The sequence below is a fragment of the Cotesia glomerata genome, linkage group LG4 (assembly GCF_020080835.1).
Source record: "Cotesia glomerata isolate CgM1 linkage group LG4, MPM_Cglom_v2.3, whole genome shotgun sequence".
NCBI classification, from domain to species: Eukaryota; Metazoa; Arthropoda; class Insecta; order Hymenoptera; family Braconidae; genus Cotesia; species Cotesia glomerata.
Genome location: NC_058161.1, coordinates 13,528,771 through 13,545,829, shown reverse-complemented (window position 1 = coordinate 13,545,829; position 17,059 = coordinate 13,528,771). Strand labels below are relative to the sequence as shown.

The following is a 17,059-nucleotide window of genomic DNA, read 5'->3' as shown; positions in this document are numbered from 1 at the left end:
AAAATAGCAGATAAAAAGTACATGTAGCAATATAAACAGATCTATATAAATAAATTGACAAGTTTAGAATTATAACTATTTAAACATAACATACAATTTGAAGATAAGAATAATGAAATCAACTAATATCGCTTAAAAATAAATAAGAGTGAAGTAAATAAAGGAGAATAAAAATTTTTAATTTGGATAATAGTTGATGAACGATAAATGATAAATGATAAATCTCGGACTTGGATTTGAATTTAAAATTTGGGATTTAAAGTTAGAATTTAAAACACAGCCAATAGCACTAGTTTAGTGATTTGAATCATCTTCAGTTATGCCAGGTATCCAGTTCTCCTTTAGCTCAAGACCACGGAAAAATTCATATGCTTTTATCTTGAAAGTATCAATGCTAAGTGCATTGATGACATCAGTTGGTAATTCTTGCCAAAGACGAATTGATGAGATTAAAAATGAATGCTCATAGGAGACAGTTGAAAAATTCGGGATTATAAATGCAACATTATTATGTTTAGCCGCCAAACGCTCAGAACGTCTAATGTCAGATGGTTCATCGATGAACAAGTTTCTGAGGAAACTAGGTTCACCAGTGCTAAAAAGTTTATATAAGATTTAATAAGGTTTATATTTTTTATGCTTCTTCGAGCTCAAAAGTCTAAAAATTATACTATCTCATCAAAAACGATCCGAAAAGAAATGTTATGTGAACTTATGCAAAATTATGTAAAGTTATGTGGAAAAAACACTTGAACGAACTGGCTGAAATTATGTGAAATTATGTGAAATTATGTGAAATTATGTGCAGGAAACACTTTTCGGTTTTCTTTCGTTCATGATTTCTCTTGAACGAATCGACTGAAATTATGTGAAATTATGTGAAATTATGTGAAATTATGTGCAGAAAACACTTTTCGGTTTTCTTTCGTTAATGATATCTCTTGAACGAATTGACTGCACTGATAGAAGGATTTATTTGTATTAAATAATATTTGTTAATAGTTAACAAATCATTTATTAGAGACCATTTTTTAATGTTAAATAAATATTTCTTAGTATTCAAAATGATTTGTTTGTATTCAATAAATCTGATATTCATTTATTAAGTATTAATAAATCTTTTTAAATACTAAGAAATATTTGTTAAGGCCTAACAAATGGCTTCTAATAAATGATTTGTTAAATATTAACAAATCTTTTCAACTATAAACAAATCTATTAGTGTGAAGTTATGTGAAATTAAATTCTATGTCAAAAGTATAGAAAGACTATCTCTTTGAGCTTGGAGAGCTCAAAATAAGACATAAGTTGTTTTTTTTGAGCTCGAAGAGCAATTATTAGTGCAATTTTAAGCGCCTAGGTATGTAAGTGGCGGGAAGTTGCAGGGATGGCCTTCAGGGTCAACCGTTTGTCTAATTTTTTTTTTTTCTTGGAATGGTAATTTATTATGTCTTCTCTAATTATCGATCCATAAATTAGTCAATAAACAACATTGATTCTTAAATGATTAATTTATGCAAACGCGTCAAATGGTTCGATTCATCCCCGCTTGGGGGTAATTGAACTAATTATATTTAAACTTCAAACCCGAACTTTTAATGTAAATAATAAATATGTTTACTTACCTATATAGCTCTAATCTTTAACCTGTAATTTTGTTGATTCATTTGTTGATTCATTATATCAAGTATCTAATAAAAAATTCAACCAATGCGGGATTTTACACATATACACTGTAGATACTTCAATAAAGCGCTCCGTGCACACCTTGAACCTTAAATTCAACCAATAGCTAGATTACATGCTCATCCGGCATGTTTTGATGGCGGCAATTTAAAAATTTCAGGCACTTTTAGTGCTTGGCTTTATTATGGCATTTATCATTTAAAAATTTAAATTATCTGCGTCATCGGGATCTGCGTTAAAGATTTTCTATGTAATCGGTTATCTGAGTAATAAGTAATCTGTGTAATAGAAAATCTGTTTAATCACAATCTGCGTAATCGGGATATGTGTCAAAGGGATCTGGGTAATAGCGCCATCTGTGTAATCGGAATCTGGGTAAAAGAGGCCGTCCCAACGTAAACAGAGACTAGTTAAGTATCACTTGTAAACAAACCTTTTTTTGTTATTTTCTAAAAAAAAACTAACAAATTATAAACTTTTAATTAATAAATTTAAAGTTAAGTGATTGAAAATTTAATAAATAATAATTATTACTTTAAAAAATATTAAAAAAAATTTTTTAACTAAAAATACATTTGTAAAAAAATTAACCTATAAAAATGTTAAAAACTAAAAAAAACGAGGACAAAAAACAAAATGAACAACAACCAATTATTGTTAAAAGTGCTTTAGATCTTCAAAGATTAAAATTAAATAAATTAATGAGTAATCCGGTAAGTTAATTATTAATTATAATTTATTTTATTATTTTTTATAACATATTAAAAATTTTTTTATTTTTTAGATAAACATTTGTTAGAAAAAAATAATAATAATTTAATTTAATAATATTTGTTAAAAAATAATATATTTAATACTAAAGTAAGCCGACGTTTTTAATTTTTTTTCATTAATCAAATTGAAACAAAAAAATACTTTTTAAAAATTGCATTTATAGTTTTTCAATTTTTTTACGAATGAAATTTTTTTTGTAATAATTTTTTCAATAAAAAACAATTCTAAAAGTTTTCAGATGTCGGCTAATTTAATTTTCATTGAAAAAAATTTTATTTTTTTAAATTTCTCAATGTCAATTTTTTTTTTTTTTAGTTTTTTTTGCCTTAATTTATTTGTATAAAAAAATAAATATAAAAATTCTAGTATTATAATTTTTAAATTAAAAAAAATTTTTTTCTATAATTTATTTAATTAAAAAATTGTAAAAATGATTAAATGTCTCAATTCTAGTCAATTATAATGTTTAAGTCTTGTATTTTTTAAATTAAAAAAAAAATTTTTTTCTATAATTTATTTTATTAAAAACTTCTAAAAATTATTAGATATTTTAATTCTAGTATCATAATTTTTAAAAATTGTATTTTTAAATTAAAAAAAATTTTTTTTTTCATAATTATTTTGTTAAAAAATTGTATTTTAAATTGAAAATAAATTTTTTTTTTTTTAATTTATTTAATTAAAAAATTGTAAAAATTATTAAATGTCTTAATTTTAGAATTATAATTTTTAAAAATTGTATTTTTTAAATTAAAAAAAATTTTTTTTCTATAATTTATTGTATATAAAAAATTATAAAAATTATTAGATATTTTAATTTTAATATTACAATTTTTAAAAATTGTATTTTTAAAATTTAAAAAAAAAATTTTTTTTTCTTTTAGATAATTTTTAATATTAAAATAAATTAATAGATTAATTTATTACAGGATAAAGAAATTCAATTACCAGAAAAACCAAAGTCCAAAAATGTCCCAACGGTCCCAGAATTTGTGCGTAATGTAATGGGAAGTAGCGCAGGAGCTGGCAGTGGTGAATTTCATGTTTACAGACACCTTAGAAGAAAAGAATATGCTCGACAAAAATTTATTCAAGAAAAAAGTGGTCAGGTATGTTCTAGAAAATTTTATATTTTCTTTCAAAATTATTTAAATCAATTACAATATTAATATTTAATATTTAATAATTTATTAACAGGAGCTCCTTGATTTGAAATACCAACAGAAGCTTGAAGAAAATAAATTAAAAGCGGAAGAAGCGACTGCAAAAAAAAGGGAGAAAAGATTGAAGCGAAAAAAGAAAGCCAAGGATACAAAATCAAAGAAGTTTCATGTCGAGGAGGAACAAAAAAAGGACAATGATGATAGTGATGATGCGAGTGGTGGGGGTAGTGATAATGAAGCGGAAGAAAAAGATAAAGAGACTGATTAGATCATAATTTAATTTTTAATATTAGAAGATATATTTTCTTAGGTTAAATGTTTACTGTTGAATATTTAGTAAAAAGAAAATACGCAGAGACAATAAGTGATATTTTGAAAAATATACAAATACATTTTTTTGTATTAAAAAAATTTTTTAAGGTAAAGGTACCAATTAGTGACAGGGATACAATTATTGACACCTATTTTATTTTAAATCTTATTTATCTACAATATTAATAACAATTTTTTTATACAAGAATTAAAAAAAATTAATGAGAAAGATTCATTAATTAAAATAATAAAGTTCAGTATTCTTAAACTCGTAAAATAAACTAGAAGTAAGCACTAAAATTTCCAGATTTTTAATTATTTTTTAAACTAATCGATTTAAACATTTTTTTTTAATAAATAAATTATTAAAAATTAACAATATCGGATATTTACATTCAACTGAATGGTTATTAATTATAAAATAATTGGTGTCAATAATTGGTACACAAAATGTATGGATCTGATATTGACAGGTGAGTTTATACCAAGCTGTAACCTCTCCAATCAGACTTTACTTATTGTATTTAGATCAGATTAATGGTGACAAGTAAGCATTAAGGGTGTCAATAATTGGTCCAATGGTATGTCACTAGTTGGATCAATCGATTTATCAGCCTGTCAATAATTGGTGTATCTGGATGATTGACTTTGTCGATTGAAATTAATTATTAAACTTGAGAAAATATTATTAAAAAGCATTAATTTTGTTTCTCAAAAGATTAATTAATATAATGTAAAACAAAAAATTGGACAATATTAATTTAAAATATGTTTAAAAAAATGAAATCCTAACTTTTGTTAAATTGCACTGTACTTTCTTAACTATTAACGTTTTTAAAGATATAAGCTCATTTTGATGTTACATTCATCAAGAGCTTTCATTTGAGTACCTACATGCATTTTTGATATATTTTTCATATATACATATAGATATATATACAGGGTGTCCCAGAAGCAACGGACGCCATTGTACCATCTGATGAAAAAAATAATTCTGAGACGAAAAGTCCTTAGCCATTTTTTAATTGGACGCATAGATAATTAATTATTAATTAAAGTAACGTCGCTTTATGTGTTAGAGAGAGAACGTCAGTGTCCAGTAAAGTATGTGACAAACAAAGACACAACTAACTGTATGACTAACTAGATAGCTAACGTAGTCACACACATTCACACGTGCAAGTGTCTTCGTTTGGAACACACTTGACTGGACACTGGTGCTCTCTTTCTAACGCATAAAAGGACATTATTTTAATTAATAATTAATTATCTATGCGTCTGATTAAAAAATGGCTAAACTCAAATTATTTTTTATCAAATGCTACAATGGCGTCCGTTTTGGGACACTCTGTATAATATATATAAATATATGAAAAATTGATGTGGGTACTCAAATGAAAAGTCTCGATGAGTGTTATGTCAGGGTGAGCTTATATCTTTAAAAATGTCAATAGTTCTCAAGATACAAGGTCATTTCTTAATTATGCAATATATATAATACATATTTCAAAGATATAAGCTCATCCCGGTATTATACTCATCAAGAGCTTTCATTTGAGTACCCACATGCAATTTAGAGATATTTTTCATATATACATATATATAAATATATAAAATATATATATATATATATATATATATATATATATAAATGTATAAAATATATGAAAAATTGATGTGAGTACTCAAATGAAAGGTCTCGATGAGTGTTATGTCAGGGTGAGCTTATATCTTTAAAAATGTCAATAGTTCACAAGATACAAGGGCATTTATTAATTATGAAATATATATATAACATATATTTTGAAAATATAAGCTCATCTCGATGTTACACTCATCAAGAGCTTTCATTTGAGTACCCACATGCATTTTTATATATTTTTCATGTATACAAATATATAATATATATAAATATATAAAATATATGAAAAATTGATGTGGGTATTCAAATGAAAGGTCTCGATGAGTGTAACATCGCGATGAGCTTATATCTTTAAAAATTTCAATATTTCACATATCTTAATTTAAAATTAAAAAAAAAAATTGAAATCCTTGTATATAGTGTCAATAATTGGTGCTTTTACCTCATTGACCTCAAATCGCAAAAATAAAAAACGAATTTAAAAAAATTAAAAATTTTTTTTTTCTTTTTCCGACGCTCCCGGGATTCGAACCCGGTTTTTTAAAATTATCTTTATTTTGACTATTTACAAAGCCATTACTATCATATCATACATGCGATGTGACTAATGGTACGAAAAAAAAAACAATTTTTTTTTTTAATCTTATTTATTAGATAAGAAAAAAAAAAACAAAAAATGCCCGAATCACAATCAATAACTATCACCGAAAGTATAAACTCCTTCATCGAATTCATCCGTAAATTAAAAGAATCCATAAACATCTTCCGTGCATCATTCAAATTCGTTTACGACGCCTACTTATTACAATTCACAAAACTAAATGCCTCTGGGCGTAAAAAAAACTACGGATCACTCCGGAAGATCCAAAAGTTGTACGAAAAAATAATGAAATTCCTAAACAATTATATGAACGACTTCAGCAAAGAATATTCCGAAACTCTATCACTTGCCGTCGAAATAAATTCCCTAGCTGTAGAGTTTAACTCTTTTAACAATAGATTCCCCAGGTCAGTAATCGACGGAATGGGCCCCAATGAATTGTACCAACGGTCTAAAAGGTTAACCGCCATTACAGAGCGCCACAACAAGCTCGCTATTTTGTACAACGGGCGAATTCACCGCTTTAATGCTCTGTTAGATAACCTCAAGAGTCAAACTCTAGTTTACGAACATTCAAAAAAACGGAAATTAATGACCCTGTCTATAAGCGACAAGCTAAGCGAGTTTACTCGACTGGTTGACGAAAGCTTTACTGCTATGGGTTTAATGAGCGCTAATGTCGCTTCAGATTTCTTAAAAAATTACAATAATGTGATAGGTAGCGTGAATTTGACTCCTATTAATCTTCTGGGTGGAAATTGGACTGCTAACCCACAAAGTTGGTTCCCGCCGTCTCCAACAGATGACGCCAAATTTGAAAGCCAGAACTACGATGAGAATTTGAAAATGGTTAAAGCTGAAGAAAAGATAATGCAAAAAGCAAAATTAATAACTAAATCAAAAACTTTAATAGATTTTGGAAGAAACGTAGATGCGTTTGATAGTGAAATTAAAGATACTGCGCTAAAAGTTTTTATGGATTGCGAATTAATATCTTTGCCGCCAAATTTAAATCTTTGGACGGAATTGCAAGAAATGTTGAAGCTACATCCGTTTTTACTGCCAAATTTGAGATTACACAACGGACCTTTTGGTCTAATTGAAGAAACACGGAAATTGGAGGAAAAAGCTATTGAATGCTTGAAAACCAGCCCTGATGATTTTGCAATTGAAAAAATTACTGTAAATGATCTTTTTGACTTTACTACTCCGGAAGGTAATGAAGTATTGTTGTACTATGAAAATAAAGGAGTTATTTTGAGATTGCAGTACTACTTTGTTATTTACAAACGCGGATTATGGATTAAAAATATGCTTGATAGAAATTTGAGTGATGAATTCTTGAGGCATTATAGAGGTTACTTCAAACGGGTTCATGGATTCACAGAAGCGGTTGCAATGGAAGAATTTATAGCGGAAAATATTAACGGAAGGATGTTAAAGCAGATTCGAAAACTTTTCAAATATGCAGATAATATGACTGCTGATACTAAATCTGAAATACGGAAAAAATTGTGTGAATCTTTTGAAAAGATCAATTATGAAGAGTACTTAATCTTTGTGGATAAACTTGAAGCGGCTGAATTTGAACAGGCTGGAAAGAAAAATGAAATTATAAATAAGATTGAGAATCGTCGGGAAAATTTAAAATTGTTGAATAACGAACATAACAAATTGCTTGAGCAATATCGTTAGAATTTTTGAGAATCAATTTCTTAATTATTTTTTTTAATATGTCATCGAAATGATGAGTTGCTCGTAAAAAAACTGCGTAGTTGAGAATAGAATTGACGTCAATCGTTAATAGCCGTATCTATAGTCGGCGAACTTCGCTTCGAGCGTGATTGCAGTAAGATTAACCCAAGAAAAAAAAATTTATGAGATTTTAGTTTTGTAACGAGTATTTTCCTAATTCGTAAAAATTAAAAACACCGCACTGTAATATCTAAATTACTTTCTGCGTACACTAGTGTACTTAATTCGGTTCTCCCTACTATAACTTCACACATAGTGAATATTTAAATAGAATCACTGTAGCTCGTGCTTCTGTTGTAAGAAGTCGTTAATTCGATTAAAAAATAAAGTATAAATTCTATTGTTCCTAATAGCCGATCTTATCTAAGTTCTAACGCTTGAAGCTCAAGTTTACAAAATTGTGAATAATATCTGACATTAGTCTTTCCAATGACAATCCAGCGATAAAAATTAGTCGTTATTAATTTATTTATTTATTTATTTATTTATTTCCTTTATTAAAACCCAACAGCCCATAGGGCCAATGACAGGGTTACTTAAATGATACATAGTTGAAGATATAGACAGAGTATTAACAATATTAAATAATATACTAAATGACTCAATATAAACCAAGCTTTAATTCTTAGGTACTAATTATCTTAATTTCTTATATTGATCAATTTAACAAAATTAATAAAACATTAAACGTATTGTTGAACAAACGATAAACTGAATCTTCTGCTGTTAATTCTCGCTTCATCGCAAAAAAAAACCCAGTATATCAAATTATATAAAATATAGCTCTTATCAACGAATGGCCAGCTGGGAAAGTTGAATCATTGTATGTCATCGCAATTACCTATTAATTCAGTCCCGCAACCAACTATAAGCCGACCGCCTTCACCTACTAATCCCAATCCAGGATCCTCAGGAGTCACTGAAGCGAGATTGGTTACCTCAAAAGAGTCCTTTCGTTTACCAGGAACTTCTGGAACTCACAAATCAGTTGAACATCGCAAACCCGATGACTTCCCAGCGTTAGACGGGAATCACGCTAGAAATGTTGATCAATATGCCAGACTTTCACCGCCTCCTCAACGAAAGTCACCTCTTCCACCTCAAACCGAGTCAATTTTATCAAAAAATCCTTTCGCACGACTCCCAGGCGCACGGAAATCAAGCGACCATGTGAACCAACCTAAACAACCTGAAGAGTTTCCTCTGTTAGGCGGCAGTGACGAGCGTCTCAACGCTAATCGGAATCCCGCATTGCCTGGAAGCAGCAGTTATGCCGAAGCTTTCAATAAAAAGTCTTTGAGATCACCTGAAGCACAAAGGAAGTTTCCTCTTCAAGATTATCCCGCTTTGCCTGGCTCCAGTCATTCCAAGAATCCCAGCAGTCGCCCTAGCTTGGAATCATTGGCGAATTCTCAGGGCAAATCATCCCTTAATCAAATTCCTACCTTTCCTGGAAGTAGCAATCATTGCGAAGCCTTGAGTAAAAAGTCTTTAGAATCACTTGAAGCACATAGAAAGTTTTCTCTTCAAGATTTATCCCGCTTTGCCTGACTCCAGTCATTCCAAGAATCGTAGCAGTCGCCCTAGCTTGGAAACATTAGCGAATTCTCGGAACAAATTGTCCCTTGATCAGTTCCCTCCCTTGCGCGATCGCGGTAGTAGTTTCCATATCCCAAAAAACTCTCCAGACAGGTTAGATCCATCAGCTAATTCACTCCGGAAAATGTCCTTGGACGAGTTTCCTGCATTGGGCGCTTCAAGAGGTCTCTAAGAGGATCTCTAGAGATCCGTAATTCTCAGTAATTTGTTCATTTTTAAAGCATTTATCAACCAAAAATTAACAGCAAATGTTGAAGCGTGACTTGCTCAAGATGCATCATACATTATATATTTTATAGCACTTTTTCCCCTCCACTACTTGAAGATGTATTGATTCAGTGGTGCTCATTTTAAAATAATTTTGTCTTGATCGATAAAACAGTAGGCCTATACTCTAAAAGGTAAAGCTGAATGAGATCCACTGATCCTATAGTAAATATAGAACGGTCATTTGAAAACATTTGATCTTGAGCAAGTCTTGCACAAATATATTCAGCATGCTTCTGGTGTGTCTTTCTCAAGAATTGATATAGTTAGTTTATCGATAAGCATCTTCAGATTTTCTCAATTTTCTTACACAATTGTTGAGCTATAATCTGGCCGAAAGTTCTTGTATAAGGCTTATTCAAGACTTGTCAATTGAATTTGCTACAAGTATCTGGAGCAAGACCCATAGGTAGAAAAAGACACTAACAACTATCGAAATTGAGACCAGACTTCCTTAAGCCTTAAAGATTGCTATATGGGTAGCGTCGAAGACATTGATTCATGAATTTTCTTCTTTTTTAGATTAACAATAAGAATTATCTCAAAGAAATTAGAGTTTGCTACGATTTGCAATTCCGTCGCATCAATTGTCCAGGAACTGGACCTATATCAACAGATGCGAGGTCCAAACAAATTACTTACTTAGATCACATACCTACACTTCAATAAATTTTTTCAATCTAATTATAAACTAAAACTCACTTAATTCATCAACCGATTTCTTTTTTTGATCTTTGTAATTACGCTTAAAAAGCAATAAATCAATAAAAAAAAGATATTTTTAAATAAAAATAAATTTTTTTCCAACATTTAATCACCCCAGCCAATGATTTAATGCCACGTATCATCATTAGTAGCTTGAAATTTTTCAGCTAATCAATGCTTACGATAAATTACGATGATAAATCCAATTAAAAAACTGAATCAAGTTGTTAATTAAACCACTCAAAAGTAGTATACGATAAGAAGTCATCAAAAAAAATTAAGTGCGTCAGAATATATATAATACTTATTAACCAATGAGGAGTTAGTAACATTAAACCTCTGTATGTCATCGCAATTGAATATAAATAGTCTATCATCAAGATTTTAATTATTGTTTCACGTGTCTTCTCGGAGACAAGGCAAAAATCTTTCGAGAATGAAGCTCAATAAGTGTCTCCCATTGTTTGCAGCAATTGTCATCGTCATCTTGCTGCCCCCATCCGATGCTGGAAAAAAGAAGAATCTGTTCAAAAAAGTGTAAGTTGCATTGTTTACCAGTAATTTTAAAGCTTAACTCCATCAAATCGTCCGGTAACGCATTAACCGATTTACTTCTGATTCTCCGTCCAGATATTCATCAGCATCACCTATTAATTCAGTCCCGCAATCAACTACAAGCCGACCGCCTTCACCTACTAATCCCAATCCAGGATCCTCAGGAGTCACTGAAGCGAGATTGGTTACCCTAAAAAAGTCCTTTCGTTTACCCGGAACTTCTGAAACTCACAAATCAGTTGAACATCGCAAACACGATGACTTCCCAGCGTTAGACGGGAATCACGCTAGAAAGGTTGATCAACATGCTAGACTTTCACCGCCTCCTCAACGAAAGTCACCGCTTCCACCTCAAACCGAGTTAATTTTATCAAAAAATCCTTTCGCACGACTCCCAGGCGCACGGAAATCAAGCGACCATGTGAACCAACCTAAACAACCTGAAGAGTTTCCTCCGTTAGGCGGCAGTGACGAGCGTCTCAACGCTAATCGGAATCCCGCATTGCCTGGAAGTAGCAGTCATGCCGAAGCTTTCAATAAAAAGTCTTTGAGATCACCTGAAGCTCAAAGGAAGTTTCCTCTTCAAGATTATCCCGCTTTGCCTGGCTCCAGTCATTCCAAGAATCCTAGCAGTCGCCCTAGCTTGGAATCGTTGGCGAATTCTCAGGGAAAATCGTCCCTTAATCAAATTCCTACCTTACCTGGAAGCAGCAATCATGGCGAAGCCTTGAGTAAAAAGACTTTGGGATCATCTGAAGCACATAGAAAGCTTTCTCTTCAAGAATATCCCGCTTTGCCTGGCTCAAGTCATTCCACAAATCCTAGCAGTCGCCCTAGCTTGGAATCATGGGCGAATTCTCAGAAAAAATTGTCCCTTGATCAGTTCCCTGCTTTGCGCGGTAGCAGTAGTAGTCTTCGTATCCCCAAGAACCCTCCAGCAGGAAATCAATCACCTAATCCCGAAAAGAAGACATCTTTGGAAGAATATCCCGCCTTGGGTGCTCCACGCTACCTGAAGTCTAGTTTGTATCCAGTCGAGCGATCAAACAGTTTAATCCTAAACTCTCAATCTTCCGCTCATCACCCAGCATTTGTGCGTGGTAGCAGTGTTGACTCTACCAAAGATTTGCGCTTTTCCAGCCAATTCGATGGTTCGATGAATAGTCCATTGCAAAAGAACAAAAACTTCTTCGGAAGCTCATCGTCTTCATTGGCGAGCACTTCAGGTCTTGGAGCTAGTTATCACAGCACGTCTAGTGGATCATTCAGCTCACTAAGCGTTGGTCGAAACAGCCCGGGATTGGGCAGAGGTAGAAAATTCAGCGATGCTTCTTTGGTACCACAGTTCTCAGTTGCCGTCAGTGATAAAACCTGCAAAGACGACACCTCTCCAGCAGAACAGTGCTTCAATTACTTCACTTTCAGCCTCTTCTGGCCCCCGGCTTTGGGATACGAGTACAAGTCCAATAACAAAGCAATCAATGACAACGTCAATATTGCCAGATGGTCAGTTCATGGATTGTGGCCTTCTTCTTATGGCGGCATGACGCCAGAAAACTGCCACAAGCGGACTTCTGTTACCTTCAACCAGTATCGATTAGAGCGTGAAAAAGGACTAAGAGCCAGCTTAGAGAACAAGTGGATCAATATTTGTCCTTATAAACAGAAAGAATGTTCTTTGGTTAGATTTTGGGACCGCGAATTCACGACCCATGGCGCTTGCGCTGCAAGATCGCCGTTGATTGGTTCTGATATTGGTTACTTCAAAATGGCGGTCAGTTTGTCGACTAGTCTCGACATGGACCATCTGCTATCAAATTTAGGTCTGAATCCTGGGAAAATCATGACCTACGGTGACCTTGTGGATAAAATCAGCGATAAAATCGGAACGACTGTTCGAGTTGAGATTGTTAAAAATAGGGTAACTTTTTTTTTGTTTTTTATCAATTACACCACTCGCGGTTTTTGAAATACCATAAATTTTCGGTATTAATGCGTTTACCATAAATTTACCGTTATAATTCTGAAATAATACGGTATTTCTGTGGTTATATTGGCCAGTTTTTGTTACTATAGTTATACAGCCTTTCTACCGTATTTTTGCTGCAAAGTTCTGAAATAATACAATAAAATTACCGTAAAACTCTAGAACTTTTACCGTAAAAAATCTATGTATTAACTATAATATTACTATAATTTTACAATAATAAAATGGTATTTCTACGGTAAAAATACCAAAGATATACTGCAATTTCGCCGCGTTTATACTGATATAATTAAAGATATAATGCTTTGTACCGTAAGATGGACGGTTGTGTTTATTACTCGGTGAGTCTTATTAGGTGAATGAGTAAATAGATACGGATAGTGTCTCTGATAGCTCAACTGGTAGAGCCTTCGGCGCGTAACTAAATGATCCGGGTTCGAATCCCGGTCTGGACTAAAAAAAATGATAATAATAATAATATTAGAGAAATTAATTTATCAACCTCTTAAAAATTATTCGTGATAATTTATAATATTATAAAAAAAAATTTTAAGCTATTAAAAAATAATAGTAAAGCAGCATATTTTTGGTATTTTGCCGGTAATAAGAAAGTAGGGATCTTCTTTTCCGGTTTTTTGCTGCAATAGTGCCGCAGATATACAGTAAATATGCGGTACATTTACGGTTTAAATGCTGTTTATATACCGTAATTTTTCTATTATTGTATTGCCGTAAATATTCTGAATTTATTTCGTAATAATTCGACAAAAAAACTGGCTAAAATAACTGAAGTATTACGGTAAAAATACAGCATTCATTTCGTATAAATACCGAATCTTTACGGCATTTCCAAAACCGTGAGGGACTGAGAGAAAAATAGGTGAATTTAGTAGATTTTGCTAGTTCAGAGTATTATAGTCTGAAGTAATGTCGCTTATAATAATTTTGTTTTTTTTTTTTAGAAAACTAATGAATGTTACTTGAAAGAAATCAGAGTGTGCTACGACTTGAATTTCCATCGCATCAATTGTCCAGGAAAAAAACTTTTATTGCAAGAAATGAGGGAATTAAATATTCGTCATTTGGATTATGTACCGGCAATTTAATAAATTATTTTCTCTATTATTAATTATTGGAAAAAAGTGGATCTCTATAAATATTGCATCATTTTAACGTAAATTTGAAGTAATAATTGTTTGAGCCATTTAAAGAAATTATTAATTAAAAAACTAAATTAATTTTTTTAACTACCCTATATCTTTAAAATACAAGTAAAAAATGCGCTTTAATAAAAATAAAAAAAAAATAAAATTGAGATGAAATGTATGTGAAAACAATCTATTCGTGATGTGATTGGTCAAATATATCGTATGCATGAAAATATATGCAAACTTTATAGTCAAGGCGCGCGCTTGCGCGCGCAAATTTGAATTCTAGTAGAAGTAAAAAATGCGCTTTAATAAAAAAAAATAATTTAAAAAGTAGGAAATGATTTTTAATATGTTCAAACATATAAATCTATGAAATAAATTTAGAGTTAACTCTAAATTTAGATTTCAAAACGTTTCTAATAAGAAATTTTAACTACAATTTTTAATTCCTATGATTTTTTCCTAAAATCAATATTTTAGGAGTTATGACTATTTTTATGGCGCCTATGGTGGTTTTTTTGAAATAACGTTTAATTTCCGGTCTAATCGGTTATTCTTCAAAAGTTTCCCGAGAAAAATGTTTCTATATAATCATATATAATTGTATATAATCATACATGACTATATATGATTATATATGGAATCACATATATAATTATATACAATTATATATAATCATATATAATTATATACAATTATATATAATAATATATAATTATATACAATTATGTATAATAATATATAGTTACATTAAATCATATATAATTATATATAATCATACATGATTATATATGGAATTGTATATAAGATTATATATAATTATATATGACTATATATGGAGCAGTATACAGCCATGCAGGATTATATATAGTTCCATATACAATTATATATAAGTATATATAATTATATATAATCATACATGATTATATACCGAATTGTATATAATTATGTATGGCTATATATGGAGCAATATAAAACCAAGCAAGATTATATAGTTCCATATATCTATATATATATAAGCGAAATACCACTCACTCATCACGAGATCTCCGAAACTATTCGCCCGATTGACTTGAAATTTAGCATAGTTACTCCATTCGTGATGTAGACGCTCACTAAGAACGGATTTTACGCAATTCCTAGCCAAAATGAATTTTTCGTCTACCATCACATATGCCCTCCCCTCCCCTCCCTCTCATTCTTCTCCTCCCCTCCCGTGCCCTATAATCTTTCCCCTTCCCTATATCTCTCTCTTTTTTTGGGAGCGAAATATCATTTTGACCCTCTAATCTAAGAAACCATCAGTGGCACCCGTAAATTATCGAACTCAACCCCCTACAACCACCCACGCTAATCAACCTTTGCCATGGTTACCATTGTCATGGTTATCGTTGCCATGGTTACCGTTGCCGTGATTTACAGTTGCCATGGTTACCGTTACCATGGTTGCCGTTACCATGGTTACCGTTATCATGGTTACCGTTGCTATAATAACTGTCAAAATGATTGATTTTAAATTTTATCGATTGACTGTTGGGACAGTAGGAATTCATAATCATACGTTTTTAAGAAAGAATAGCTAAATCATTAATAACTGAAATAACTTATATGTATTGGAATAATCATGAAGGATGAACTCGATTATATCATAACACAGATAAATTAAACATAAATATTATCAAGTTGATATTGTTAAATGATTATACTGATTTTAATGATTAAAATTAAAATGGTAAATTAGTGTCTGATGCGTCTTCTCTAAAATTTTACAACGATATCGTTAAATTATTATAAAAAACGGTCGATTTAAGATAATTTCTAATAAAATGAGTAATAATAAATATATTTTTAATACCACTTAATTTGTTATGAATTTATTAATAACTAGCTGATACCCGCCCGCTTCGATAGGAATACAATAAATTTTTATGGTGTAACCTAGATGAAAAATATAAACAAAATGGTTAATTTCAAAAAGATAATGAATATAAATTTTGAATTAGAGAAAAGTGATTGTTTGTGATGACCGGTGTTAGCGAGTATTAAATATATGAGAAAAGTATTTTATTATTAACATTTTTAAAATTAAAAATTATTGACATTTTTAAAATTAAATAATACTATGAAGCGGAAAAGAATAGGAGTTACGGATAATTATTACGTGAATCGTTCCAACATTCACGTAACAGAATAATTGGAGGAGGAAGAGATTGAGAAAGAAATAGGAAGGACCTTCTTAATAAGAGTTTACAGAATATGCGAGAAAAAATTCAGATAGCTCGGACAGGGATTCGAACCCAGAACCTTCCGGTGACATGTCGGCTACTCTACCATTTGACCTATCCGGTCTAGACTAAATGTTTAGGATAACATTATTATAATGGGAACGCATCTCACTACACAGTACGTCATGGGTGATGCGGAAATCTGTCTAATGACAGATTTACTGACTAACTGACCCATTGATTGATTGATTATTAATAATAAAATACTTTTCTCATATATTTAATACTCGCTAACACCGGTTATCATAAACAATCACTTTTCTCTAATTCAAAATTTATATTAATTATCTTTTTGAAATTAATCATTTTGTTTATATTTTTCATCTAGGTTACAACATAAAATTTTATTGTATGCCCAGCGAAGCGGGTGGGTATCAGCTAGTAATTATATATAACCATGCATGATTATATATGGAATTGTATATGAGGTCATATATAATAATATATGACTATATATGGAGCAATATACAGCCAAGCAAGATTATATATAGTTCCATATATAATTATATATAGTTACATATAATCATACATGATTATATATGGAATTGTATATGAGGTCATATATAATCATATATAA

General features: G+C 30.8%; 3 protein-coding genes across 6 annotated transcripts; all 3 read left to right on the top strand.

Moving 5' to 3' along the window:
* Positions 1-2,010: 2,010 nt before the first annotated feature.
* On the top strand, positions 2,011-3,959 carry LOC123263098 (PRKR-interacting protein 1 homolog). Its single transcript, XM_044725635.1, has 4 exons — positions 2,011-2,061; positions 2,310-2,399; positions 3,390-3,569; positions 3,658-3,959. Exons 1-4 carry the CDS (start codon positions 2,011-2,013, stop codon positions 3,889-3,891), a joined length of 555 nt encoding a protein of 184 aa, XP_044581570.1. The 3' UTR covers positions 3,892-3,959.
* Positions 3,960-8,622: 4,663 nt separating this feature from the next.
* On the top strand, positions 8,623-9,719 carry LOC123263594. 2 transcript variants are annotated; one of them, XM_044726489.1, is made up of 2 exons: positions 8,623-9,348; positions 9,545-9,719. In XM_044726489.1, the coding sequence occupies exons 1-2, from the start codon at positions 8,759-8,761 to the stop codon at positions 9,702-9,704; spliced, it is 750 nt and encodes a 249-aa protein (XP_044582424.1). In that variant the 5' UTR covers positions 8,623-8,758; the 3' UTR covers positions 9,705-9,719. The 2 variants fall into 2 exon arrangements, with proteins under 2 accessions (XP_044582424.1, XP_044582423.1); XM_044726488.1 differs by having other exon boundaries at positions 8,623-9,356; positions 9,553-9,719.
* Positions 9,720-10,878: 1,159 nt separating this feature from the next.
* On the top strand, positions 10,879-14,373 carry LOC123263515. 3 transcript variants are annotated; one of them, XM_044726356.1, is made up of 4 exons: positions 10,879-11,041; positions 11,135-12,980; positions 14,009-14,149; positions 14,342-14,373. In XM_044726356.1, exons 1-4 carry the CDS (start codon positions 10,941-10,943, stop codon positions 14,342-14,344), a joined length of 2,091 nt encoding a protein of 696 aa, XP_044582291.1. In that variant the 5' UTR covers positions 10,879-10,940; the 3' UTR covers positions 14,345-14,373. The 3 variants fall into 3 exon arrangements, with proteins under 3 accessions (XP_044582291.1, XP_044582292.1, XP_044582293.1); XM_044726357.1 differs by having other exon boundaries at positions 14,009-14,151; positions 14,345-14,373; XM_044726358.1 differs by lacking the exon at positions 14,342-14,373 and having other exon boundaries at positions 11,135-11,713; positions 11,909-12,980; positions 14,009-14,152.
* Positions 14,374-17,059: the final 2,686 nt, after the last annotated feature.